The sequence below is a fragment of the Canis aureus genome, chromosome 11 (genome assembly GCF_053574225.1).
Source record: "Canis aureus isolate CA01 chromosome 11, VMU_Caureus_v.1.0, whole genome shotgun sequence".
Classification (NCBI taxonomy): Eukaryota; Metazoa; Chordata; class Mammalia; order Carnivora; family Canidae; genus Canis; species Canis aureus.
Genome location: NC_135621.1, coordinates 2,943,388 through 2,970,182, shown reverse-complemented (window position 1 = coordinate 2,970,182; position 26,795 = coordinate 2,943,388). Strand labels below are relative to the sequence as shown.

General features: G+C 39.7%; 1 protein-coding gene and 1 pseudogene across 11 annotated transcripts in view; both read right to left on the bottom strand.

The window, feature by feature from the left end:
- RBMS2 (RNA binding motif single stranded interacting protein 2) overlaps positions 1–26,795 on the bottom strand; it is a 92,690-nt gene that overhangs the window by 45,272 nt on the left and 20,623 nt on the right. Inside the window, exons 1-4 of one of the 11 annotated variants that reach the window (XM_077913407.1) lie at positions 19,499–19,588; positions 19,224–19,246; positions 19,055–19,122; positions 17,875–17,961 (exon numbers count right to left, since the gene is read on the bottom strand). In XM_077913407.1, the coding sequence (XP_077769533.1) occupies positions 17,875–17,940 (66 nt within the window). In that variant the 5' untranslated portion in view covers positions 17,941–17,961; positions 19,055–19,122; positions 19,224–19,246; positions 19,499–19,588. Of the gene's footprint in view, positions 1–6,710; positions 6,734–17,874; positions 17,962–19,054; positions 19,123–19,223; positions 19,589–26,795 lie in introns of those variants that run through there. The other 10 variants (XM_077913416.1, XM_077913414.1, XM_077913408.1 and 7 more) reach the window with 10 other exon arrangements.
- LOC144323232 (large ribosomal subunit protein uL30 pseudogene) lies at positions 11,651–17,865 on the bottom strand (annotated as a pseudogene).

Here is a 26,795-nt window from a genome sequence, read left to right as displayed (position 1 = left end):
CAGGGCGTGGTCCCAGGGTCCTGAGATCAAGTCCTGCATTGGGCTCCTTGCAGGGAACCTGCTTCTCCCTCTGTCTGTGTCTGCCTCTCTCTCTCTGTGTCTCTCATGAATAAATGAAATCTTAAAAAAATAAAATAAAAAAAGTCTGTCCCTTGAAGCATGCCATTAACTTCTCTCTAGCTATCAAAGTGCTGAATAGTGGTTTCTTCCAGTAGAAGGCTGTTTCATCTACACTGAAAAATCTGTTGTTTAGTGTAGCCACCTTCATTAATTATCTTAGATCTTCTGGATAACTTGATGCAGTTTCTATGTCATCACTTCCTCCTCCGTACTTTTGTGTTACGGAGATGGCTTCTACCTTAAACCTCATGAACTAACCTCTCCTATCCTCAAACTTTTCTTCTGCAGTTTTCTCACATATTAGCCTTCATAGAATTGAAGATAATTAGGCCCTTGCTCTCTATTACATTTTGGACTAAGGGAATGTTGTGGCTGGTTTGATCTTCTACCCACACCACTAAAACTTTCTCCATATCGGTAATAAGTCTGTTTCACTTATCATTTGTTTTACTTGAGTAGCACTTTTAATTTCCTTCAAAAACTTTTCCTTGGCTGAGGTCCCTAGGGGCTTAGTCAGTTAAGCATCCAACTCTTGATTTCGGATCAGGTCATGATCTCAGGGTTGTGAGATGGAGCCCTAGGCTCTGCATCAGAATCCACGCTGGGTATCGTGCCTGCTTAAGATTTTCTCTCTCCCTCTCTGTCCCTCTCCACAAGCTCACTCATGCTCTGGCACTCTCTTTAAAAAAAAATAAAGGGAATCCCTGGGTGGCTCAGTGGTTTAGCGCCTGCCTTCAGCCCAGGGCCTGATCCTGGAGACACAGGAACGAGTCCCACATCAGGCTCCCTGCATAGAGCCTGCTTCTTCCTCTGCCTAGGTCTCTGCGTTTCTCTCTACTCTGTGTCTTTCATGAATAAATAAATAAAATCTTTAAAAATAATAATAAAAATTTAAAATAAAATAAATAAAAAATAAGAATAAAAAATAAAAAAACTTTTCCTTTGCAGTCACAACTTGGTTAACTGGTGCAAGAGGCCTAGCTTTTGGCCTTAGTTTAGGGGGGTGGGGGGGTATATTTATTTATTTATTTTGGAGAGAAAGAAATAGAACAAGCAGGGAGAGTGGGACAGGTGGAAAGGGAGAATCCTTGCACTGACTCTGCTGAGTGGGAAGCTCTACCAGGGGGGGCTCAATCTCAGGACACTGGGACCATGACCTGAGCTGAAATCAAGAATCTGCCACTTAAGTGACTGAGCCACCCAGGCACCTCCACTGCCCCTATCTCAGCTTTGATAGGTCTTCCCCAGTAAGCTTAATCATTTTTAACTTTTGATATAAAGTAAAAGACATGGAATCGTTCCTTTCACTTGAACATTTAGAGGCCATTGCAGATTATTAATCTGCCTAACTTTAATATTGTGTCTCAAGGAATATGAAAGCCTGAGGAGAGGAAGAAGACATGGGGGAAGAGCCAATGAAGCAGTCAGATCACACAGAACATGTATCGATTAAATTTACCATCTTATAGGAGTTCATGGCACCCCAAAACAATTAAAATAGTAACACAAAGATCAGTGGTCACAGATTAACATAAATAGAACAATTAAAAAATCTGAACTATTGCAATGATTACCAAACTATGACACGAAGTGAGCAAATGCTATTAGAAAAGGGTTCCAACTTGCTTAACATAGGGATGCCACAAATCTTAAATCTGTAAAAAAAAAAAACAATACCTATAGAGCATGATAAAGTGAAGCACAATAGGATGAGGGATGCCTATACAAACTCAGCTTTTCTATTCCACAATATTTAAGTTTTTGTTTGTTTGTTTTATTTTTTTTTTAATTTTTATTTATTTATGATAGTCACACAGAGAGAGAGAGAGAGAGAGAGAGAGGCAGAGACACAGGCAGAGGGAGAAGCAGGCTCCATGCACCGGGAGCCCGACGTGGGATTCGATCCCGGGTCTCCAGGATCGCGCCCTGGGCCAAAGGCAGGCGCCAAACCGCTGCGCCACCCAGGGATCCCCTGTTTGTTTGTTTTAGAGAGAGAGAGCACACAAGTGGGGAGAGGCAGAGGGAGAGAGAGAGGGGAGACAGAATCTCAAGCAGGTTCCACACTCAGCAAGGAACCCAATGTGAGGCTTGATCTCAAGACCCTGAGATCATGAGCTGAGTGGAAACCAAGAGTTAGTCGCTTAATCAACTGAGCCACCCAGGTGCCCCTCCACACTGGTTAAGTTTCAAAGGAGTAAGCCACAAGATGCGGAAGTCCACAGCTTTCCATTTGTTTGTTTGTTCATTAAAAAAAAAAATGCTGCTGTATCTAGATGGATAAATCTGTCTAAAGCTGGGGTAGTATTAGAAATCCACTGGTCCACAGATATAACCTATGCTCTTGAATATTAGTTTTATTAATAATAAAGGTATTGTTTTTATTTCTCTCAAACTTTCTTCTTATTTCTCACGTGGAGTGGAAGAAGAGGAATGCTTCAAACCGAAACCTCAACAATCTTTAAGGGCAAGGCAAGTATTAATCTCTGGTAGTTAAACGAGGGGGGACAGGTAAAACATTAGCATGCCTGGCCCTCCCAGTTAGCAAGTCCCATAATTGTAAAATAATGACTTAATACTAATTCAACTTGAGTTAGCAACAAAAAGAATAATTTTCTTTCCTTTATTTTACAAATGAGGAAAAATCAGATTCAATTTTTATAAAGGCAGGGATCCCTGGGTGGCGCAGCGGTTTGGCGCCTGCCTTTGGCCCAGGGCGCGATCCTGGACACCCGGGATCGAATCCCACGTCGGGCTCCCGGTGCATGGAGCCTGCTTCTCCCTCTGCCTGTGTCTCTGCCTCTCTCTCTCTCTGTAACTATCATAAAAATAAATAAAAATTAAAAAAAAAATAATAATTCAATTTTTATAAAGGCAGTCAATTATTCACTATTCATTTAGGAATTAAGTAGGCGATGAATAAATGTTTATTAAATATTTTTTCAAAACTATCTTTCTTGACTATAGATCCCATTAACTACCAGAAAGTAGCTGAAACACAGGCTCAAAAAAATTTAAAAATACACAAATACAGGTTCAAAAATCACAAAGACTTAGGTTTAATTCTAGGGTTACCATGTACTAGTTGTGACTCGGGATAAGCTGCCTAACCTTACTTGTAAAATGGGGACAGTAACAGCACCTATGCAATAGAATTGTTATGGAGATGAAAATAAATACATGTAAAGCTCTTATAATAGTGCCTGAGATATAAAAAGACTTCACATCCATTTTTTTCAACAAATACTGAATGCCCGCTTTAGAGTACCAGGCAAGGACAGGTACCAAGGACAAAATGCTGAGCTACACCAGAGATAGTCTTGGTCCTAATAAAATTTAACATTTAGTGGAGATAGAGACATTAATCAAATAATCATAAAGTAATCATGTAATTACCCACTGTGATAAATGAGCTAGAAAGGAAAAGATCAGAAAGTTGTGACCTACTTTAGCTACTCTGATTAAAAAGGTGGTATTTAAGTGAAACTTCAAGGATGAGAAGAAACTAACCATTCAGAGAATGAAAGAGAAGATCATTTCAGAAAAAGGGAATGTGTGCAAAAGATATAAGGTGGGACTTTCAAATGAATCTAAAGATTTTATTTATTTATTTATTTATTTATTTATTTATTTATTTATTTACAGAGAGAGAGAAAGAGAGAGAGCATGCACAAGCAGGGGGAGCAGCAGACAGCGGGAGAGGGAGAAGTAGCCTCCACGCTGAGCAGGGAGCCTGACATGGGTGGGGCTCAATCCCAGGACCCGGGGACCATGACCTGAGCTGAAGGCAGATGCTTAACTGACTGAGCCATCCAGGAGCCTTTCAAATGAATCTAAAAAGAACAGAAGGCCAGTGAAGGTGGAGTGTAATGAAGGAGGAAAAAAGACTCAGAAAACCTTCCAACCTGTGCTGATGTACTTGGTTTTCATTCTCAACACATTAGACAGTCAGTGAATAATTTCCTGTAAGAAAGAAGTTATAAGATCTGATCTATGTTTTGAAAATATTACTGTGGATACTCTGGAAAGAACAAATTGGAGTAAGGCAGGAGTTGAAATCAAAGATCAACTAGGCAGCCACTATAGTACCCAAACAAGAAACAATGCAGTCTGTAACTGGAGAGATGGCAGTAAAGGTGAAAAAAAGTGAAAAGATCTGAGATTTAACTTATATGTAGAATCAAGAGTACTACAACAGTTTATAGATTGGATTTAGGAAAGGATAGTGTCTAGTTTGAGTAACTGGATGGATGGTGGTATCATAACACTGTAGAGATCAGGAGAGGGCAATTTGAGGACTAGAAAGCAAGCATTACATTTTGAATATGTTAAATTTGAGGGGTGCCAGGCTGGTTCAGTCAGCAGAACATTTGACTCTTGATCTCAGGGTCATGGGTTTCAGCACCACACTGGGGCAAAAAATAAGACAAAACAAAACAAACAAAAACAAAAACTTGAATAACATGTGAGATTTCCAGGAAAGAATATCAATTAGGCAGTTAGATGCCCAGAGGAGAGATCTGGTCTAGCAATTATAATCTGCAAATCTGATGGCATAGTAATAACTAAAATTTAGGATGAAAGTATGTATTTTTTTAAGATTTTAATTTTTCATTTAAAGGAGAGAGAGAAAAAAATAAAAATAAAAATAAAAGAGAGAGAGAACCAAGCAAGGGGAGGAACAGAAGAAGAGGGAGAAGCAGACTACTCGCTGAACAGGGAGCCCAATGCAGGGCTTCATCCCAGAAGCCCAGGATCATGACCTGAGCCAAAGGCAGACGTTTAACTAACTGAGCCATCCAGGCACCTCAGAAGAAAGTATACTTAGGAAGAAGGTACGATAAGAAGGCCTAAAGAACTCTAAATAATCAGAAACTGAAGAGAGTAACTGCCAAAGAGACCAAAAGAGAAGGGCCAAAAGGGCAATACCCAAAGTGATAGGTAACCAGAGGCAAAGAAAGAGAGTGCTTCAAGAAATGGATAATAGTCAACCCTAGCAAATGCTAGTAAGAGGTTATGTAAGATGAAAACTAAATTAATAAAAAAGCTAGTTGAATTTGGCAACTTCAAAGTACCTTATGGACTATACCAAACAAAAGAATCAGCAAGCCTGAAGAGTGATCACTTGAAATTATCCAGTCAGAAGAGAAAAAAGGAAAAAAGAGAATGAAGAGGAATGAAGAAAGCTTATGGAACTTATGGAACACCTTAATAGAAACAATTTATGCACCCCTAAAATCCCAGATAGAAAAGAAAAAGGGGTAGAAAGTTTATTCAAAGAAATAATGACTGAAAACTACCTAAACCTGGAGAGATTTAGACATCCAATTCATGAAAGTAATGGCACATCCAAAAAAAAATTTTTTTTTAAGATTTTATTTATTTATTTATTCATGAGAATACACAGAGGAGAGAGAGAGGCAGAGACACAGGCAGAGGGAGAGGCAGGTTCCATGCAGGGAGCCCTACGTGGGACTCGATCCCAGGTCTCCAGGATCACACCTTGGGCTGTAGGCAGCGCTAAACCGCTGAGCCACCAGGGCTGCCCACATCCAAAAATTTTAATCCAAAACACTTTTCTCCAAGATACAGTATAATTAAAAATGTCTAAAATTAAAGACAAAGAGAGAATTTAAGTGGTGCCTGGGTGGCTCAGTTAAGTATCCAATTCTTTTTTTTTTTTTTTTTTTTTTTAAGATTTTTTACTTATTTATTCATGAAAGACAGGGGGGCGGGGGGCAGAGACACAAGCAGAAGGAGAAGCAGGCTCCATGTAGGGAGCCCGATGTGGGACTTGATCCCAGGACTCCGGGATCATGACCTGAGCCAAAGGCAGATGCTCAACCGCTGAGCCATCCAGGCATCCCTAAGCATCCAATTCTTGATCTCAACTCAGGTCTTAATCTCAGAGTCATGAATTCAAGCCCTGTGTTTGGCATGGAGCCTACTTTAAAAAAGAGAGACAAAGAAAGAATTTATTATTAAATAAACTCTATATCCTAATGTGGGGACTGAACTCACAATCCTGAAATCAAGAGTTGCATGCTCGGGCAGCCCCGGTGGCGCAGCGGTTTGGCGCCGCCTGCAGCGTGGGGTGTGATCCTGGAGACCCAAGATAGAGTCCCACATCGGGCTCCCTGCATGGAGCCTGCTTCTCCCTCTGCCTGTGTCTCTGCCGCTCTCTCTCTCTCTCTGTCTCTCATGAATAAATAAAATATTAAAAAGAAAAGAAGAAGAAGAGAGGCCTCAGGTACTAGAGGAAGAGGAGAAAGTAGTGTTCCGTAAAACAAATGAAGAAAGTGTTTCAAGGAATAGTGTGATCAATTATGTCAAGTGTTTTGACAATAGATCAATCAAGTAAGATGAGGATACAAACTGACCATTCAACAACATGAAAGTCACTGCAGACCCTTCTAAGAGCAGTTTTGGTGAAGCGGCGGTAGTAAAAGCCTAATGATCTTGGGTTTACAAGAGAATGAATAAGTAGAGAGGATGTGAATCTATAGTAAATTTTATACAGCATGGATAAGAACAAACTTGGTACACTTGGAAAGCAATTTAGCATTACCTCTTTAGAGTGAATATTCACATACCTTGTGACTCAGCAATTCAACTCCTAGGTACAAACACAAGAGAAATTCTTACCAATGTACTACAATACAAATATGAGAATGTTCAGTGCAACAATGTTAGTAATAGCACAAACAAACCTAGAAATAATCCAAAAACTCACTGGCAGGAGAATGGATAAATTATGGTATATTCACAAAATGAAATACCATACAGCATTGAAAAATGAATAAATCACTGCTGTATAGAACATGAATCACAAAAAAATTTTTTTAATTAAATTAAGAGAACATGGATAATGAAAACGTCATATAGAATGGAGGGGAAAAAAGGCCAGAAGACTATGTATTGCAACAAGGCAATATGGTAGTAATTGAGAACATAGACTAAGCCAGACTGAGTTCAAATCCTAACTGGGCCATTCACCAGCAAGTGATTATTAAAACTCTCTGTACCTCATTTTTTCTCACCTGTAAAATGCAGATAATAATGATGAAATTGTTACAAGGATTCAGTGAGATAATGTATACAATTAAATAACTACATACATAGAACAATGTAATTTATTTTTTTAAAATTTTTATTTATTTATGATAGTCACACACAGAGAGAGAGAGAGAGAGGCAGAGACACAGGCAGAGGGAGAAGCAGGCTCCATGCACCGGAAGCCCGACGTGGGATTCGATCCCGGGCCTCCAGGATCGCGCCCTGGGCCAAAGGCAGGCGCTAAACCGCTGCGCCACCCAGGGATCCCCGAACAATGTAATTTATAAGAAATTATTCTAGTTCTTAAGTTGGAAGGCGGGCTTACAGGTATTCTCTTAATATTATGCTTTATAATTGCACATAATCAATTTCACGTAATCTTCTGTATTATCAAGTAATATACTAAAGTTGAGAAAAGAAAAATAGGGGATCCCTGGGTGGCTCAGCGGTTTAGCCCCACCTTCAGCCCGGGTGTGATCCTGGAGACCTGGGATCTAGTCCCTGCATGGAGCCTACTTCTCCCTCTGCCTGTGTCTCTGCCTCTCTCTCTGTGTGTCTCTAACGAATAAATTTTAAAAATCTTAAAAAAGAAAAGAAAAGAAAAAAGAAAAAAGAAAAGAAAAATAATGCAAGGAAATAAATGAGAGAGCGCAAGTACATGCAACTCTTGGATAACCCTTTCAAGATATTTTACGGTAAAGGGAAGAAGAGAAATGGGGCAGCAGCTGGAAGAAAAAGTGGCATGAAGAAAAACGGCTTTTTTTGATAAAAGAAATAATAGTTTGGGCCCCTGCCCGGCTCAGTCTGTAGAACATGTGACTCTTGATTTTGGGGTCATGAGTTCAAGCCCCATTAGAAAAAAAAAGAAAGAAAGAAATAAAAGAAAGAAAAGAAAGAAAAGAAAGAAAGAAAGAAAATAGCCCAGTTATACATACTGATATATGATTACAAATATTATCAAATATTACCAATTCTCAAAATAACCCAATAAAATGTATCTGTACTTTAAGATGAAGAACTCAAGGACAGAGAGACCCTAAGAAACTTGCAACTAGGCACACAGCTAATAATTAACAAAAGCCACAATTAAATTCAGATCTAACTCCGTATTTCACTATTTCTATAGAATACAATGCTGCCTTCCTTCATTTAACCTTAATTTAATGCCTAACAGTAGTTTAATTACATTTATTAGGATACATATATTTTTTAGTATCTACTAGATAGGCTTAGGAAACTGTTATCAGGTATTCTGGAGGATAAAAACTGAATGATGCTACCTTTTACAGAATATATACTCCAGTGAAGATAAGACCATCACCTAAATTATTCCAAAGCAATGCAAAATTATATAAATTATCCTATATGAAATACAGAATATTATAGAGACTTTGGGGGAAAAAAAAGTCTTCTTGAGGGCTGGGAGGTAAAGGAATTAGGAGAAGCTTTATAGAGAAGGTAACATTTCATTTTTTTTTTTTTAAGATTTTATTTATTTATTCATGATAGTCACACAGAGAGAGAGAGGCAGAGACACAGGCAGAGGGAGAACAGGCTCCATGCACCGGGAGCCCAACGTGGGATTCGATCCCGGGTCTCCAGGATCACGCTCTGGGCCAAAGGCAGGTGCCAAACCGCTGCGCCACCCAGGGATCCCGAAAAGGTAACATTTCAGCTGAAGTTGAGGGATAGATGGGGTTTTGAAAGACAGTTCTGTGAGCTACAGACAGCCACAACCATGCCTTACCCCCAGGGCCTAACATGGTGGAGCTGTTTATGAATGTGGGTGGCGGGAACAAACCAACAGAAAGGCTATTCCAAAAGGAAGGGACGGCAAAAACAACAAAGGATCAGAGAGGCTGAATACTTGAGGCACAAAAAAAATGAAAGGATCGAAGAGAACAAGAAGAATAGGAACATATATATTTGGAAAATAAGTATAAAGTAACACAGGTAATTCTCTTTACATTTGGCTCCCATAGCTCCAATCTTTAAAAAAATTCTCTGGGGACGCCTGGGTGGCTCAGCAGTTGAGCATCTGCCTTTGGCCCAGGGCATGATCCTAAAGTCTCAGGATGAGACCCACATCGAGCTCCCTTCCATGAAGCCTACCTCCCTCTCTGCCTATGTCTCTGCCTCTGTGTGTGTGTGTTTCTCATGAATATATAAAGAAAATCATAAAAAAATAAAAATAAAAAAGTTCTCTCAATATTACCCCTATCTTCTTTCTGCTTTTATCTCATTTCTCTGTTCCCTATCTTTTTAAAATAACAACTTTATTGATATGTAACTTACATACCATGTAATCAACCCACCTGAAGTATACATTCAATGGTATTTAGATCACAGTTTCACAGCCATCACAATTAATTTTAGAACATTTTCACTATCCCCCCCCAAAAAAACACCCAATACCCATTACCCATTACCCAGTCACTCCTCATTTTCCCCAACCATGCCCATCCCCTCTAGATGTAGACAACCATTAATCTACTTTCTGTCTCCATAGATTGGCCTATTCTGGACATTTCATATAAATGGAAGCATAAAATACGTGGCCTTCATTAATGGCATCTCTGACCTAGCATAACATTTTTCAAGGTTCATCCATCTTGTACAATGCATCAGTACTGGGATCCCTGGGTGGCGCAGCGGTTTGGTGCCTGCCTTTGGCCCAGGGCCCGATCCTGGAGACCCGGGATCGAATCCCACGTCGGGCTCCCGGTGCATGGAGCCTGCTTCTCCCTCTGCCTGTGTCTCTGCCTCTCTCTCTCTCTCTCTCTCTCTGTGACTATCATAAATAAGTAAAAATTTTAAAAAAATGTATCAGTACTCTTTCTTACTGATGAATAAAATTCCAAAACTTCCGCTGTATGGGTACATACAATATTTTATTTATCCAAAAAAAAAAAAATATTTTATTTATCCATTCATCAGTTGGTGGATATCTGGGTGGTTTCCACTTTTTGGTTATTATGAATAATGGTGCGATAAACACTGGTGCACAAGTTTTTGTATGGACATGTTTTAATTCCTCTTGGGTATATACCTAGGACAGTGTTTAACCCTTTTTTTAAATATTTTTTATTTATTTATATTAGACAGAGAGAGAGCGGGGTGAGGGGGCGGCAGCAGAGGGACAAGAAGACTCCCCACTGAGCCAGAAGCCCACCACCATGCTGGATCCCAGGACTCCAAGACCATGATCTAAACCGAAGTCAGAAGCCTAATGGACTGAGCCATTCAGACGCCCTGTCTGCGTTTAATCTTTTAAAGAACTGCCAAACTTCCAAAGCAGTTGCACCATTTTACATTCCCACAGTGTATGAAGAGTCCAATTACTCCAGGTTATTATTACCTGTCTTTTTGATTACAGCCATCCTAGTGGGTGTGAAGTGGTATCTCATTGTAGTTTTGATTTGCATTTCCTTGATGGCTAATGACGCTGAGCACCTTTTTCATGGCTATTTGTAGATCTTCTTTGAAGAAATATTTAATCATATCTTCTGCCCATTTTTAATTGGGTTCTGCTCCCCATGTTAAAGTTTTTTTTTTTTTTTTCCATTTAAAAGTAGTCATTGGGGATCCCTGGGTGGCTCAGCAGTTTAGCCCCTGCCTTCAGCCCAGGGCGTGATCCTGGAGTCCCGGGATCAAGTCCCACATGGGGCTCCCTGCATGGAGCCTGCTTCTCCCTCTGCCTGTGTCTCTGCCTCTTTCTCTCACATCTCTGTGTTTCTCAAGAATAAATAAATAAAATATTTTAAAAAATAAAAAATTAAAAAATAAAAGTAGTCATTTAGGGGATCCTTGGGTGGCTCAGCAGTTTGGCGCCTGCCTTTGGCCCAGGGCGTGATCCTGGAGTCCCGGGATCAAGTCCCACATGGGGCTCCCTGCATGGAGCCTGCTTCTCCCTCTGCCTGTGTCTCTGCCTCTTTCTCTCACATCTCTGTTTCTCACGAATAAATAAATAAAATATTTTAAAAAATAAAAAATTAAAAAATAAAAGTAGTCATTTAGGGGATCCTTGGGTGGCTCAGCAGTTTGGCGCCTGCCTTTGGCCCAGGGCATGATCCTGGAGTCCCTGGATTGAGTCCTGCATCGAGCTCCCTGCATGGAGCCTGCTTCTCCCTCTGCCTGTGTCTCTGCCTCTCTCTCTCTCTCTCTCTTTCTGTCTCTCCATGAATAAATACATAACATCTTTAAAAAAAAAATGAAAGTAGTCATTTATTAACTGACCAGATTAGAAAAATAATCATGGTAGATACCTTAGTTCATCCTTCTTTTTTTTTTTTTTAAAGATTTTATTTATTTATTCATGATAGTCACAGAGAGAGAGAGAGAGAGAGGCAGAGACACAGGCAGAGGGAGAAGCAGGCTCCATGCACCGGGAGCCCGATGCGGGACTCGATCCCGGGTCTCCAGGATCGCGCCCTGGGCCAAAGGCAGGCGCCAAACCGCTGCGCCACCCAGGGATCCCTTAGTTCATCCTTCTAATAAGCCTATTGATCTGGTCTACCCTGTTGCTAGCATCTCCACCTTCTACAAAATGGGTGCTTTTTTCTTCATTCCCCTGTATGCAGAAGATAATTTGCAGGGTCATAAAAAGTTGTTTGCTTCTTTGAAACATTTTCCAACAGTACAGATCTCGTGAATCAGATCCTTCATGCAGATGATGCCATATTTACCAAGAGATGGGGCAATCAGTGTGTTATCTGTCAGGGCAATTCGCTTCTTGTTGATCTTGCCATAACAACGCTTGTAGATCAATTCATTCACTGACTTCAGGTTTGGGTACTCCCATGCTATATATGGTTCCACAATCCTTAGCATGTTAACTAAAGCCTTGTTAAGCTTAACAAAGGTGCCATTGAAGATCTGGCGAAGGCAAAGAAGCTGCAACACCTTTCGAATCTTTGGGCTCACACCACTGATACCTCTGATGCTGATGACAAATGCCAATTTGGGTTCTGCAGACACACAGAAGTTGCCAGCTTTCCTTGCCATCCTCGCCATTCAAATCTCAGTTCTGTATATCTGCCTGTATTCCTTGTGGTAATGCCTATCTTTTTCATAAATAAGCTTCCTCCTTGCCTTTCAAAGCATCGTTGGAGCAAACTTTTTTCTCAGATGCTTGATCTTCAACTCTATGGAATTCCTTATAGCTTTTTCTTAAGGGTTTCTGGCACAGCAAAGATCTTCTTTTTCTTCTTTTTTGCACCCACCGTGGCTCTAGCCAGAAAAGAGGACTCTGCCTTAAAGTTCTTAAAAGATTAGTCTATATACACCATCTATACTTCCATACCTTTTTACAATCATACACTGTTCACTACAACCTCACTTCTGTTCCCCACTCTGAAATTGCTTGTCAAAATTACCAACCACCTCTGCAGTGACAAAAATCAATGAGTACTCTTCAGTCTTCACCTTCAGGGTAAAACTCTATGGTGTGCACATCTGTATTATAATTCCATCCAACCTCTTATTCTAATCTATATTTTATGTCATCCTGTTTCTTTTCTGTTTCCTGTTTCTATTTTTATTATAGCATATTTTCTTATGGAATTAGAAATGCAATAATTCAAGGGTATATCCAGAAAATTACAGGTAAAACATCTGGGTAGAGCGGAATAAAGGAATGGAATCAAGAGGGGGAAGGGGGGGAGATAAGGAAAGTTGGATAGGGGCACCTGGGTGGCTCAGTCGGTTAAATGTCCTATTCTCAGTTTCAGCTCAGGTCTTGATCTCAGGGTGTGAGTTCAAGCCCTACATTAGGTGCCATGCTGGGCATGGAGCCTACTTAAAAGAATTTTTTTTGGGGGGGGGCAGCCCAGGTGGCTCAGCGGTTTAGCGCCACATTCAGCCCAGGACCTGATCCTGGAGACCCGGGATCAAGTCCCGCAACAGACTCCCTGCATGGAGTCTGCTTCTCCCTCTGCCTGTGTCTCTGCCTCTCTCTCTCTCTTTCTCTTTCTGTCTCTCATGAATAAATAAGTAAAATCTTAAAAAATTTTTTTAATAAAAAAAAGGAAAGGCTGGATAAATAGTGAGTATTGGGCTAGGACATTGGCTTTGTTTAGCAGGTAATATATAGCCATTAAAGGTTTTTTTTTTTTTTTTTTCATTAAAGGTTTTTATATAAGAAATGCTCAGCACTAGACTGCTGGGATGTTGGAAGACTGCTCTAGCAGCAAATATAAAGTTACTGGCAGGGGGTGCAGTCAATTAAGCGACTGACTTGTTTTCGGCTCAGGTCATAAGCTCAAGGTAGTAAGATCCAGCCTCATGTAAGCAGAGTCTGCTTGTCCCTCTCCCTCTGCTCCTCCCCCTGCTCTGTGTTCACTACCTTGCACGGTCTTGCTCATAAATAAATTAAAAATCTTTTAAAAAAATCCTTTAAAGTTATTTAGGGGCCAGGGGTAAGGGGAAGAGAACTAGGAGGCAAGGAGTCATGTGGGATACTACTATTAAAGTAAAGATACTATTAACATAAAAATAATCAGTAATGAGTACATAAATTAGTATAGTAGGGCTCAAAAGGGAAAGGAGGGATCAAAGGAAAGATATCACCACTAAACTTTAACCATCTAAGTCAACTTTATTACGGATAACAGAATAGCTGCCCCAGTCAAGAACTAAGAGTTCTTAGTCCTCAGTTCTAATAAGTTTGACTTGATGAAAACTAGTTGAAAAATATAGCAAGCATGCAAAAAATCATCCTTCCCTGTTTAAGTATAAGCAATTATAGCATTGCTTCCCACTTTCTTCTCTCCTAAGTAAATACTTAAACTTTCAGGTAACTCCTGCTTCTCAAAAAGTGAAGATCTGACACTGCCCAACAGTCAGTTCTACTCTCTTCCTCCCCCGCCCCACACTGATCTTCAATACATTAAGATCCAGAGGAAACAGAAATTTATGCAAAATAGGTTAGGCAAGGCAAATTATCCCAAGTTAAACAAAATCTCCTTTCTTTTTTTTTTCCACAGGAAATACTTGTTGATGCTCTGAGGAGTTAAATTATAATAACACATGCCAGGAAGATGATGTCAGGGAAGGAGTGGTTAGACCCTTTACAAGTCTGAGATTCCTCTAGTTCCAAACATTTCCTCTTTCAGTCTCACCTATACTCAAATCTCTCTACAGAGGCACTTTCAAACACTGAAGAAAGTGTTGAGACCCTAGAACTCTGGTCCTTTTACTTTTTTTTTTTTAATGAACCAAAGAGTAATTGAAGGCCATTAAAATAGATGTTTTTAAAACATGTGCTACATTATTTTGCAGGAACAGTCTTTGAAATCTACGTTCCCCTTTTCTCTATTTTAATGCCAAGAAAAGAATGGATATTCAACACTAAATCCTGAGAAAGAATCTGCCTTTATTAGGAATTATACATTCGGAAAAAAAAAGGAATTATACATTCGTTTATTATATTCCTATATTCACCACAGCAAAAACAGTAAAAAAATGATGTCACGGACTCCTCAGGTAACAACTTCCCTGACAAGTGAAATATACAAATATGCTTCAAAATAAAACAATTCTACTGTTTAAAGTCAAGTAAATAAAATTAATACACTTTCAAAGAAGTTACAACACTGGTGTACAAATAGCTCTTCTGAGCTCACTGGCAATTATTTCTACTCCACAAGCTAGAAGTGATGACTACAGTAAATTGTGATATAAAAATTCTCCTTCATGACGCAACTGGGTGGCTCAGTGGTTGAGTGTCTGCCTTTTGGCTCAGGTTATGATCATGGGGTCCTAGGAGTGATCATGGGGTTCTAGGATTGAGTTCTGCATCAGGCTCCCTGTGGGAAGCCTGCTTCTCTCTCTGCCTATGTCTCTGCCTCTCTCTGTGTCTCTCATAAATAAATAAATAAATAAATAAATAAATAAATAAATAAATAAATAAAATCTTAAAAAAAAAAATCTCCTTCAAGAAAGCAGATCTCCACAAATTTTTATACCTAGATTTTTGTATAACATAATGATAGTCAATCAAAGCAGCTATTTAGAATTTGTATTTTTCAAAAGTTTAAATTTTGATTGTTCTTTCAGTTTTTTAAATATTTTGGACAGGTCCAAGAACTTTATTACACAGACTTGATATACTTGAGAAACTGAGTTCTTAACAGAAATCGCAAATAAGCCAATGTCAAAATTAAAACTTAACCTGTTATAGAATAGTAGGATATATAGCCAAATTGCTACCAGTTTAATTTACTTGAGGGGTGGGATTTGGGCAAGAACTTTAGGACATGAAAGGAAGACTTAACTTTTTATTTTATATACCTCTTTATACTTAATTTTTTTTTTTTTTAGTGGGTATGTCTTAAATTTATTACTAAAAACAAAAGTTATTCTAAAAACATAACCTTGAGGGTAAGTTAAGCAGCTGACTCTTGATTTTGGTTCAGTTCATGATCTCAGAGTTCTGGGATGGAGCCCTGCCATGGGCTCTGCGCTTAGCACAGAGTCCACTTGAGACTTGTTCTCCCTCTTACTCTGCCCCTCCCCTTGCTCTCTCTCTAAAATAAATAAAATCTTTGTTTTTAATATGAAAAATGTAACCTTGAATATAAAAATTTACAAATTACATGAACAAATCCATCTACACCCTCTTCCTAAAAAAGAAACACATAAAGCATTACAGGTCAACACAATGTAGTAATGCTTTAAATATACCCAATATTCACCAGTCTATACACAAACACAAAGGAATCATCTATACAAAGTGATGTCATCAGGGCACCTGGGTAGCTCAGTAGTTAAGCAACTGCCTTTGGCTCAGGGCATTATTCCGGGGTCCTGGGATCGAGTGCCACATCAGGCTCCTCGCAGGGAACCTGCTTCTCCCTCTGCCTATGTCTCTGCCTATATCTCTGCCTCTCTCATGAATAAATTAAAAAAAAAAACAAAACTAAACTAAACTAAATAACCTCAAAGTGATGACATCATAACAGTGACCTGTAAGAACCCACACAATTATTCTTCATTGCTTCTCAAACTTTTAAGTTATCAGAAGAAATATGAGATTTGAATCCAAGTCCACAATTATAACTCTTTGTTTGTCCCCTATGGTATCCCGGATTTAGAAGCTGGTTAAATGTTTCCTATACTACAAGATGGAAAGGGAGTAAAGACAGCTATGAGAAGATTTTAGATGAATCCCCTAGGAGGAAAAAAACTAACTTCTGGAATTCTTTTTACTTTATTTTAATGGGTCTGGGTAACATGAGAGACTTGGAGAAAAAAAATTAAGGAAAGTTTCATACAGTACTACATAAATTTGAAAGGAATATAGATGAAATATTATTCTACCAAAATTATATATTCATATGTAATTCATATGTATATTATTGATAACCAACAAACATATATGGACCCACATTTCTTAAGGATATAAACAGAATGAATACCATTATATATTGACATTAAGGGATGCCTGGGTGGCTCAGCAGTTTGGTGCCTGCCTTCGGCCCAGGGGGTGATCCTGGAGAACCCAGATCGAGTTCCACATCAGGCTCCCTGCATGGAACCTGCTTCTCTCTCTCTGCCTCTCTCTCTGCCTGTGTCTGCCTCTCTCTCTGTATCTCTCATTAATAAATAAATAAAATCTTTAAAAAATAAAAATAAAAAAATAAATTGACATGAAGTGTTTTGGATCTAAACATTTACCCAATGCCCTGATCAGATACTCTGTTTAAATTATCTATAACAATATCTTTAGATATATGAGAAAGTAGCAGAATTCTCCACACCTTCCTATACTCCATCAGATGGACAAAAGATCCCTATACATCTATTACATCTTTTTTCTTCAAAAAACAGCTGAATGCCAAGACAGAGGGTAAAGGGTCTTTCTCCTACAGCATGAAGTTCCTCCTAATCAGCACCGTGTGTCCTGAAATGCCAAGAAACTGCCAAGGATATTCCCTACTGAATGTGGGCATCACTGTCCACCTCTCCTCATTAGACTCCCCATGCGCCCAAGCGTATCACAATTCTCTGGCAATGGTGGGTTAATCACAGAGACTGCAAGGATCCCTTCAGAGCCTGGCTATCAGCAGAGGTCCAAGCACCAGCTCAGCAGCAGAACCCAAAGAATCACAGAACTTTCTGCCTTAATCCCAAGGTCTGTTCTTGTCTTGGGACTCCTTCCCTACAGACTGGGTAAAGTGGGGGTCTCTTCCTAGTCTAGAAGCGTATACCCAGTTCTTGATCAAGCTGTTGTGATTTCACTGACTACATATTTCAGCTACTTACCTGATAATGCTGGTAGAGTTAGGGCTACCAGTTAGGGCTAGAAAGGAAGTGGGGCAGCAATAGAAACAGTTTTTCAAAAATATAAAAATAACCTTGGAGGGTGTGGGCAGGGTTAGGGTTTGAGATGACATATTATTCCAGGGTAGATGGGGTATATCAGCAGGAAGTCAAACTAACTTCATTTCACAAAGATACAAACTTACAAACTTGATTTGTTTTAATCCCCCTGCCTTTTCAGTCCTCACACACATGGACTGTAAACTGCTGGAACTCCAAAGCCAGGTGAGAAAAGATGCCGAAAGAAGTGGTGGAAAAGGGAGAGGTGCTGAGTGGAGAGAGGAATTCTGATCCCCTCTAACGAAGAATGTTAAAGCCAAGGGCACTCCCCGATCCCCAGGAAAGGAAGGAGCTGGATTCCAAAAAAGCACTTTTCCCTACCTTCTTGTTGTTCTTGTTATAGCCAAAAGTCGAAATCCCAGGCCTGGAAGTCACTGATAGCAGCATTTTCTCTTTAATGTAAGGGAGCTGAGAAAGAGAAGAGGGAGAGGGACAGGGAGGGGGAAGGGAGGGGGAAAGAAAAAATGAGAGGGAAAAGGGAGGGGGAGGAGAAAGGGGGAGAAAAGGAGCAGGAGGGAGAAGGGTGGGGGGGGCGGGTAGAGAAGGAGCTAGGGCTGCTTGTTTACGTCACTGAGAGAAGTTAACCAAGAGTCTGAATAAGGTACTTCCACTGGGTCCTAATGCCCAAGATGTTATTTTATTTTTCACAGTCTTGGTAGCTAAAGCAAAAAGAAAAGTTCTTAGGTCTACTCCTCTCAATTCCATTCCTTTTCCAATAAGAACAAGTTCTGATTCTCCTGAAAACACACCGAGGATTTTTTTTTCCTTAGAGCTATAAGATTTAGAAGAAGCTTTCAAGTTTGATTTTAAAGGGGCCACTAGGACGCACTGCCTCAGAGAATATGTGAAGCCAACTAACTACATTGAGAAAGAATATGTGAGATGCATTCAGGACTTTCCCCACACTTTATACTTACAGTGATCATAATGCCTGAAGAAGGAATAAACAGAAGAGCTCACCAAAGAGCAGAGACAGAATATAGGAAGTAACTAGTTTCAGATCCCTGGATAGTTCTATTCCTCTTGGGTCACACTGATGGGCTAATGCCTCTCACTCCTTTTCAGATTCCCCCAGGCATGATTTCATACTTATGAAGGAAATATCAAACTGGACCAGGTCATGAAATTTGGTGTCTAGTGGTTTCTTTTCTTTTCCCTCTGCTTTACGGAAATAAAACTGCCTACCTAGCAATTTTTTCAACAATTGTAAGCTATCCTGTTTGACTCTTTATTCCACCATTTTCTAGTCTTCAAGGTCCATGAAGCTGAAACAATTAAGAGTTACTCACCAGGGATCCTTGGGTGGCGCAGCAGTTTGGCCCCTGCCTTTGGCAAGGGCGTGATCCTGGAGACCCGGGATCGAATCCCACATCGGGCTCCTGGTGCATGGAGCCTGCTTCTCCCTCTGCCTATGTCTCTGCCTCTCTCTCTCTCTCTCTCTCTCTGTGACTATCATAAATAAATAAAAATTTAAAAAAGAAAAAAAAAAAGAGTCACTCACCAAATCTGGAATTTACGCCCAAACTGAAGTTCACAGAGTTGGAATGTTTGCTTCAAGTTGTCTCTCAGCTGTGGGAAAAAAATAATTTTTAAAAAGCATATGCTTCGTAGAGAAGAAAATACAAAGTTCTGAGAGAAGAAGAACCTAACACAGTTGAGACAACACTCACCTCTAAAGTTTCAAAGTAATGTCCTGTGAAGGAGACTTAATAAGAAATTTGTAGGAAACTAAAAAATTCAAGAATGAACCCAGTAATTTCCTACCAATCCAAATGAAACAGGGATGTAAAATCAAAGCCTTCAAATCCCTTCTTCAGGTCAACTTGTGCCATCATAGATATTCTCTTAAAACATAAATTAACCCTGTTTGCTTTGCCACAGCAAACATTAAGCCCAAACCCTCCCTTAAATGAAGTCCCAGTCTCTATTCCAGTTTTCTGGTCACCTTTTTGCTATGATAATGGGACAGACAGCACTAACCATGGGCAGAGTAAACACACACACACCACATACCACCCCCAATCTCTAACTTTCATTTCCAATAGGACAGGAAGTGCCTGCTCAGTTCAAGGGACACAGGAAGGGTGGGAACAGCCTCATTGTGGGAACTGCAACAGAGACTGAAGAACAGCAGCCAAATGTAATAAATAAAATACTAAAGGCATCTCTCAGTGCTACCATATTTTTTTAAGTCCTTTTTCTGCCCTCAGAGATTCTCATTCATTATATGCCAAGTTATCCTTGCCATTTAAAAGGCCCTGGGGTCCCTGGGTGGCGCAGCGGTTTGGCACCTGCCTTTGGCCCAGGGCGCAATCCTGGGGACCCAGGATCGAGTCCCACATCGGGCTCCCGGTGCATGGAGCCTGCTTCTCCCTTTGCCTGTGTCTCTGCCCCTCTCTCTCTCTCTCTCTCTGTGTGTGTGTGACTATCATAAATAAATAAAAATTTTAAAAAAATAAATAAATAAAAAATAAAAGGCCCTTAGCTGATTTTTTTCTCTCTTAGCCTAACAATGTGAAACAAAAACCTTAATCTCTAAAACCTGATTTATAACGGGATTTATGTCAGTCAACCTATTTTAATTTTTTAAAAATTGTAACATTCTCCATGTGCTTTATTTTCCTACTTTAATCCTTAATGCTCAGTGATATTTTAGAATTTAAAATAGTTAGGGATGCCTGAATGGCACAGTCAGCTAAGTAAGTGCCCAACTCTTGGTTTTGGCCAGCTCATGATTTCAGGGTCATGGGCTCCCCTGCATGGGGCTCTGAGCTCAATGTGGAATCCAGTCCGCGACCCTCTCCCTCTCCCTCTGCCACTCATGCACTCTGTCTCTCAAATAAAATAAATAAATTTTAAAGAAAAAAAGAATTTAAAATAGTTAAATCCATGATTTTTAGAGATAGACAAACATGAGTTCAAATGCTGACACCATTATTACTTATTACTTATGTGACTTTATGCCAAGGTACTTAACATCTCTAATTCACTCATTTGCAAAATGGAAATAATACCTACTTCATTAGCCTTTGGAATCAAATCTAAGTTCTAGTTCAGTCCTGTCACAAACTGAATGACACAGAAAATTATCTCACACATCTGAATCTTTTCTCATCTATAAAACATGGTAAAAAAATAATATCTACTTCCTAAAATTGTAGGGAAATAAAATAAAACAGATAAAGCCTTAGGAAAGAAAAAAAAAATAAAACAAAGCTTTAGGAAAGTCTTTGGCATTTGGTAAACACTCAATAGATATGAACTCCATTTTGATTAATTACTATCTCCCAGTGTGAATCCCCGTGGGTACTGTATAATCCGGATTGGATGAGCTGAAGCAAACATTTCAAAAACTAGTATTTTAATTACATTCCAAAGTTTATACTAGAACTAGGCAAGCTAAACTTTATTTATTTTTTATTTTTTATTTATTTATTTATTTATTAATGTGAGACACACACGGAGAGGGAGAGACAGAGACAGAGACACAGGCAGAGGGAGAAGCAGGCTCCACACAGGGAGCCTGATGTGGGACTCAATCCCGGATCTCCAGGACCACACCCCAGGCTGCAGGCAGTGCTAAACCTCTGCCCCAAGCTAAACTTTATAGCTGGAAATACTAGATAAGAAGTTTCAGGAATCACCCATCCAGTTTCTTTTCTCTATATTCTATAAGCAAACAATCTGATCATTCAGAAATTCTTTTTTTTTTTTTTTTTTTTTTTTTTTTCAGAAATTCTTATCTTTGATCTGGAAATTGGTGGAACAGGGACACCTGGGTGGCTCAGTGGTTGAGCATCTGCCTTCATGCTCAGGGTATGATCCCAGGATCCTGGGATCAAGTCCCACATCCAGCTCCCAGTAAGGAGCCTGCTTCTCCCTCTGCCTCTGCCTATGTCTCTGCTTCTGTGTGTGTGTGTCTCTCATGAATAAATAATAAAACAAAAATTAAAAAAGGAGAAAGAAGAAGGAAGGAGAAGAAAGAAAGAAAGGAAGAAAGAAAGAAAAAGAAAGAAAGAAAGAAAGAAAGAAAGAAAGAAAGAAAGAAAGAAAGAAAAAGAAAGAAAGAAGGAAGAAGAAGAAGAAGAAGAAGAAAAGAAAAAAGAAGAAAGAAGAAGAATTGGGACACCTGGGTGGCTCAGCTGTTGAGCGTCTGTCTTCGGCTCAGAGCGTGATCCCAGGATCCAGGATCCAGTCCCACATTAGGCTCCTTGCCAGAAGCCTGCCTTTCCCTTTGCCTGTGTCTCTTCCCGCCCCCCCCCCCCCCCCCGCTCTCTTTCTCAGGAATAAATAAATAAAATCTTAAAAAAAAAAAATGGAAATTGGTGGAACATCTCTTATCTCTAGAAAAAGAGTAAACAAAACAATACAGAATCAAAGCTCACTAGGTTGGACACCCCAGCTCCCATTTCTCTAGAGTCCTACTACTCTAAGAAATAGAAATAGATCTAGAAAAAAAAGAGAAAAAGAGATTTTCATAAATCCTAAGAATTTTTTTAAGATTTTATTTATTTATTCATGAGAGACACAGGCAGAGGGAGAAGCAGGCTCCATGCAGGGAGCCCAATGCAGGACTCGATCCCAGGACCAGGGTCAAAGGCAGACGTTCAACCACTGAGCCACCCAGGCGTCCCTGAATCCTAAGATTTTTTTTTTTTAAGATTTTATTTATTTATTCACAGAGACACAGAGAGGCAGAGGCATAGGGAGAACCAGGCATCATACAGAGAGCCTGGCGTGGGACTCGATCCAGGGTCTCCAGGATCACGCCCTGGGCTGCAGGTGGCACTAAACCGCTGTGCCACTGGGGCTGCCCCGAATCCTAAGATTTAATAACACTTCTCTTCTCTAAAAGTAGACAGTACATAAGGAAATTGGGAGATGGTGGCCGAGTAGGAGGACCCTAGGCTTGCTCATTCCACAAATACAACTAGGTAATTATCAAATCATCTTGAGTACCCCAGAAACTGACCTGAAGACTGGAAGAATAAGCTCCATTACTAAAGGTAGAGAAGAGGCCACATTGAAGAAGCCAAAAAGAAAAAAAAAAAAAAAAGAATTACACTGACATATATTTAGTAATCATAAAAATTCTCAAAAATAGGGCAGCCCCAGTGGCTCAGCCTTCGTCCTCTTCTCTTCTGCCTCTCTCTCTAGGTCTTTCATAAATAAATAAAATTATTATTTTTTAATTCTCAAAAATTAAATAGAAACTAAATCCAAATGGATTTCATGTTCGTGTGATCTGGGAAAATATTATGAATTCTAATAAATTTAAAGATACTGATTTTTTTTAAGACGTTGATTTTCTTTAAAGATTTTATTTATTTATTCGTGAAAGACACAAAGAAGGAGAGAGGGAGAGACACAGGCAGAGGGAGAAACAGGCTTCCTGCAGCGAGCCCAACCTGGGACTGGATCCCAGGACCCTGGAATCACACCCTGAGCCAAAGGCAGAGGCTCAACCGCTGAGCCACCCAGGAGTCCCAAGATACTGATTTAATTAAGGTTTTTGGGGATGCCTGGCTGCCTCAGTTGTAAAGCACATGACTCTTGGTCTTGGAGTTATGAGTTCAAGCCCCATGTTGGGTATAGATTACTTAAAATATATATTTTAAAAGTTTTTTAAAAAGATTTATTTATTTGAGAGAGAGAGACAGAGAGAGCGAGAGAGAGCATGCACATGCACAAGCAGAGGGAATAGGAGGCAGAGGGAGAGGGAGAAGCAGACTCCCTGCCAAGCAGGGAGCCAGATGCAGGGCTCAACCCCTGGACCCAAACCGAAGGCAGATGCTTAACAGAGTGAGCCACCCTGGCGCCTCTAAAAAAATTGTCTTAATTTTAAAAATAAAAATGTTAAAATAGAGTTTTCAGTCTTAAAACTTTGGAGTTATCAGCTTTAAAATTAAAACTTTTAGGGTTCACCCTGGGATTGAGCCTCATGTCAGGTTCCCTACTCAGCGGGAAGCCTGCTTCTCCCTCTCCTTCCTGCTCGTGCTCTCTCTCTCTCCCTCTCAAATATATAAATAAAATATTAAAAATAAATAAATAAAACCTTTATTTTTCCTGTGCTAATAAAATAAAGTAGGGTTACTTGTCTAGCTTAGTCAGTAGAGCATGCAATTCTTGATCTCAGAGTTGTAAGTTCAAACTCCACATTGGGTATAAAGATTACTTAAAAATAAAATCTTTAAAAAATATAAAAATAAAGTAGAGTCTATCATATAGAAGGGAGATAAAGAAGAATCCAGTTAAATAAATTTTATTTTATGTGAGCTAACACAAAACCTAGGTTTTTATAGTCTGTCTAATAAGTTCAGGGCCATAGAAGTAAAATGACCTAGGTTTGTGAACTGATGCTGACAGCTAATTATGTCAAAGAGCACCAACATGACCTCAAACTACGTCCTTTATTCTGGTAAATATATTTTTAAAGGAGGTTATGGAATTTTGTGGAAGTGATAGAGAATGTAATAGAGTTCTATGGTTAGATTCAGGAGACACAGAAGAGGAGGAAGAAATCTATTTCTTCAGTGTGTTTGACATTCATGCCCATCTCCTTTGCCCATTATATTGCCCGTATTTTTCTAGATCTAGTCAATGCCTCTCAAATTCTTGATTCTCAAGGGCCCAGCACTCAAGAGTTGTTTTGAGGGGAAAAAGTAAAATAGGAGTTTTTAGAAACTTGTCTTGGAGAGAGACAACTGCACCTCTGATTCAAGATAGTCTGTTTTTTTTTTTTTTTTTTAATTTCTCCAGAAAAACACTTTTAAATAACTGCCTCAAGTAAAGGAGCTGGGGCTAGATCAACTCTGATTTGTATAATGAAAGATGTTTGCATGCAACTATCAGCCTCTCCACATCACGGTGGAGAACCCAAAAGAATGTATTACCTGCAGATGTGCTAGACCCTAGACAGACATTCAACTGGAGCCAGGCTGATGTAGCACTATGCATATGAAAGCAGTGAGACAGAGACAGTTTGCTAGTGAATTTGGTTCAGAAATCTCAACAAGATATGTTAGGACCAAGGTTGCTACCGGCCCCCCACCCCCAGCTATTAATATTCTCTTGTGGATCATCTTTCCTCCCTTTGATTAACTTTTGTGCCCAAAGACTAGATAATGGAAAGATACCAAAAAGTTGAATTTATTTCATGGTAAAAAAAAATGAGGTAATACCTTAGGAAGAAGAGAAAAAAAGAGTTTATTTAAACATCAGCTTCCTAAAGGAGCTGCGTCAAACAACAAGGAATAGTTTAGCTCCACATCCTTCTGATGTAGGATGGATGCAAAATGGGCTTAAAACTATAAATTGAGGAAGTCTGCCTTCTTAACTCCTTGAGTCAGTCCATTGAAAAACAGGGAAAAAGACAAGTTTGAAGAACTATTTACCTCACACTCTGGATATCAGTGCTTAGAGTACATTCTCTTCTATAGCAACAGATACTTTCAGCCAAAAATTACTGTAAGGAATAGCCTACCAAAATTTTCAAGTAGATTTTTCCTTTGCCAGACACTAAAGAAATACAGGAGTCAAATCATCTAAAATCACTGGGCCAGAAAATTAGCATAATGTAGAAACAGACTAGACTGGATTCTATGCATATCCAGAATGGACTACATCGATTATATGGTAATATTATATCCTCTAAATGTGTATTTCCTTTGTATCTGACATATTAATTTTATTTTATTTTATTTTTAAAGATTTATTTTTATTTATTTATGATAGATACACACACAGAGAGAGAGAGAGAGAGGCAGAGACACAGGCAGAGGGAGAAGCAGGCTCCATGCTGGGAGCCCGAGGGGGGGCGGGTACTCCATCCTTGGACTCCAGGATCGCGCCCTGGGCCAAAGGCAGGCGCAAAACTGCTGAGCCACAGATACCCTGTACCTGACACATTAATTTTAGTTGGCCTCAGCTATCCTCAAAATAAATAGCTTAGATGATCCCAGTAGGGACCACAACTGAATTTAACAATTATGTTGCACAAATGAAATGGCTGTTTCTCTAGGTCGAATATGAATATCTTCAAATAGATGAATACTGGCAATTTCAAACAGTTAAATCTAACATCGCACAAACTGTGAGACTGTGAGGATGACAGAGTCAGAATACTAATTAACTGCATAGTTCTTTTCCTTTCTCCTCTCTCATTTTCAGATAAAAAACAAACCTAATGGGATCCCCGGGTGGCGCAGCGGTTTGGCGCCTGCCTTTGGCCCAGGGCGCGATCCTGGAGACCCGGGATCGAATCCCATGTCGGGCTCCCGGTGCATGGAGCCTGCTTCTCCCTCTGCCTGTGTCTCTGCCTCTCTCTCTCTCTCTCTGTGTGTGACTATCATAAATAATAAATAAAAATTAAAAAAAAAAAAAAAACCTAAGAGGGGCCCAGGGTGGCTCGGTTGGTTGAGCTGTTGAGCGTCTCACTCTTGATTTTGGCTCAGGTCGTGATCTCAGGGTCATGGGGTTGAGTCCCACAATGGGCTCTGTGCTCAGTGTGGAGTCTGCCTGGCCTGTCTCTCTCCCTCTGTTCCTCCCTCCTGCTCTCTCTCTCCTCAAATAAATAAAATAAAATCTTAAAAAAAAAAAAAAAAAAAACCTAAAGAGGTGAACTCACTTGCAAAGGTCATGGCAGTCAAATAAGGGCATAACTGACACCAGACTCCAGACTTTCTGTCTCTCAATTCAAATTCCTTAGTACACCAATCTGATTTGCCTATAAAATTTAAATTTCTGATAGGAGCCCCTGGATGGCTCAGTCTGTGAAGCATGAGACTCTTGATCTCAATCAAGGTCATGAATTCAGGTACCCACATGGGTGTGGAACCTACATTAAAAATTTTTTTATTTTTTTTCATTTTTTAAAATTTTATTTATTTATTCATGAGAGACACACACAGAGAGAGAGAGAGAGAGAGAGAGAGAGAGAAAGAATGAGAGAGGCAGAGGGAAAAGCAGGCCTCATGCAGGGAGCCGGACGCAGGACTAGATCCCGGGTCTCCAGGATCACGCCCTGGGCTGAAGGCAGCGCTAAACCGCTGAGCCACCCAGGCTGCCCTAAAAATTTTTTTTAATTAAAAAATAAAATTTCTGATGAATATGTATTTTGGGGTCACAAGTAATAAAAGAATAAGCCTAGGATTCCAGAGGTGAAAGTTCAACTAATTCTCCTCAAACTAGCTCTTTATCTCAAGTAGCAGTGATGAACAATATTTTAGCCTACTATTAAATTG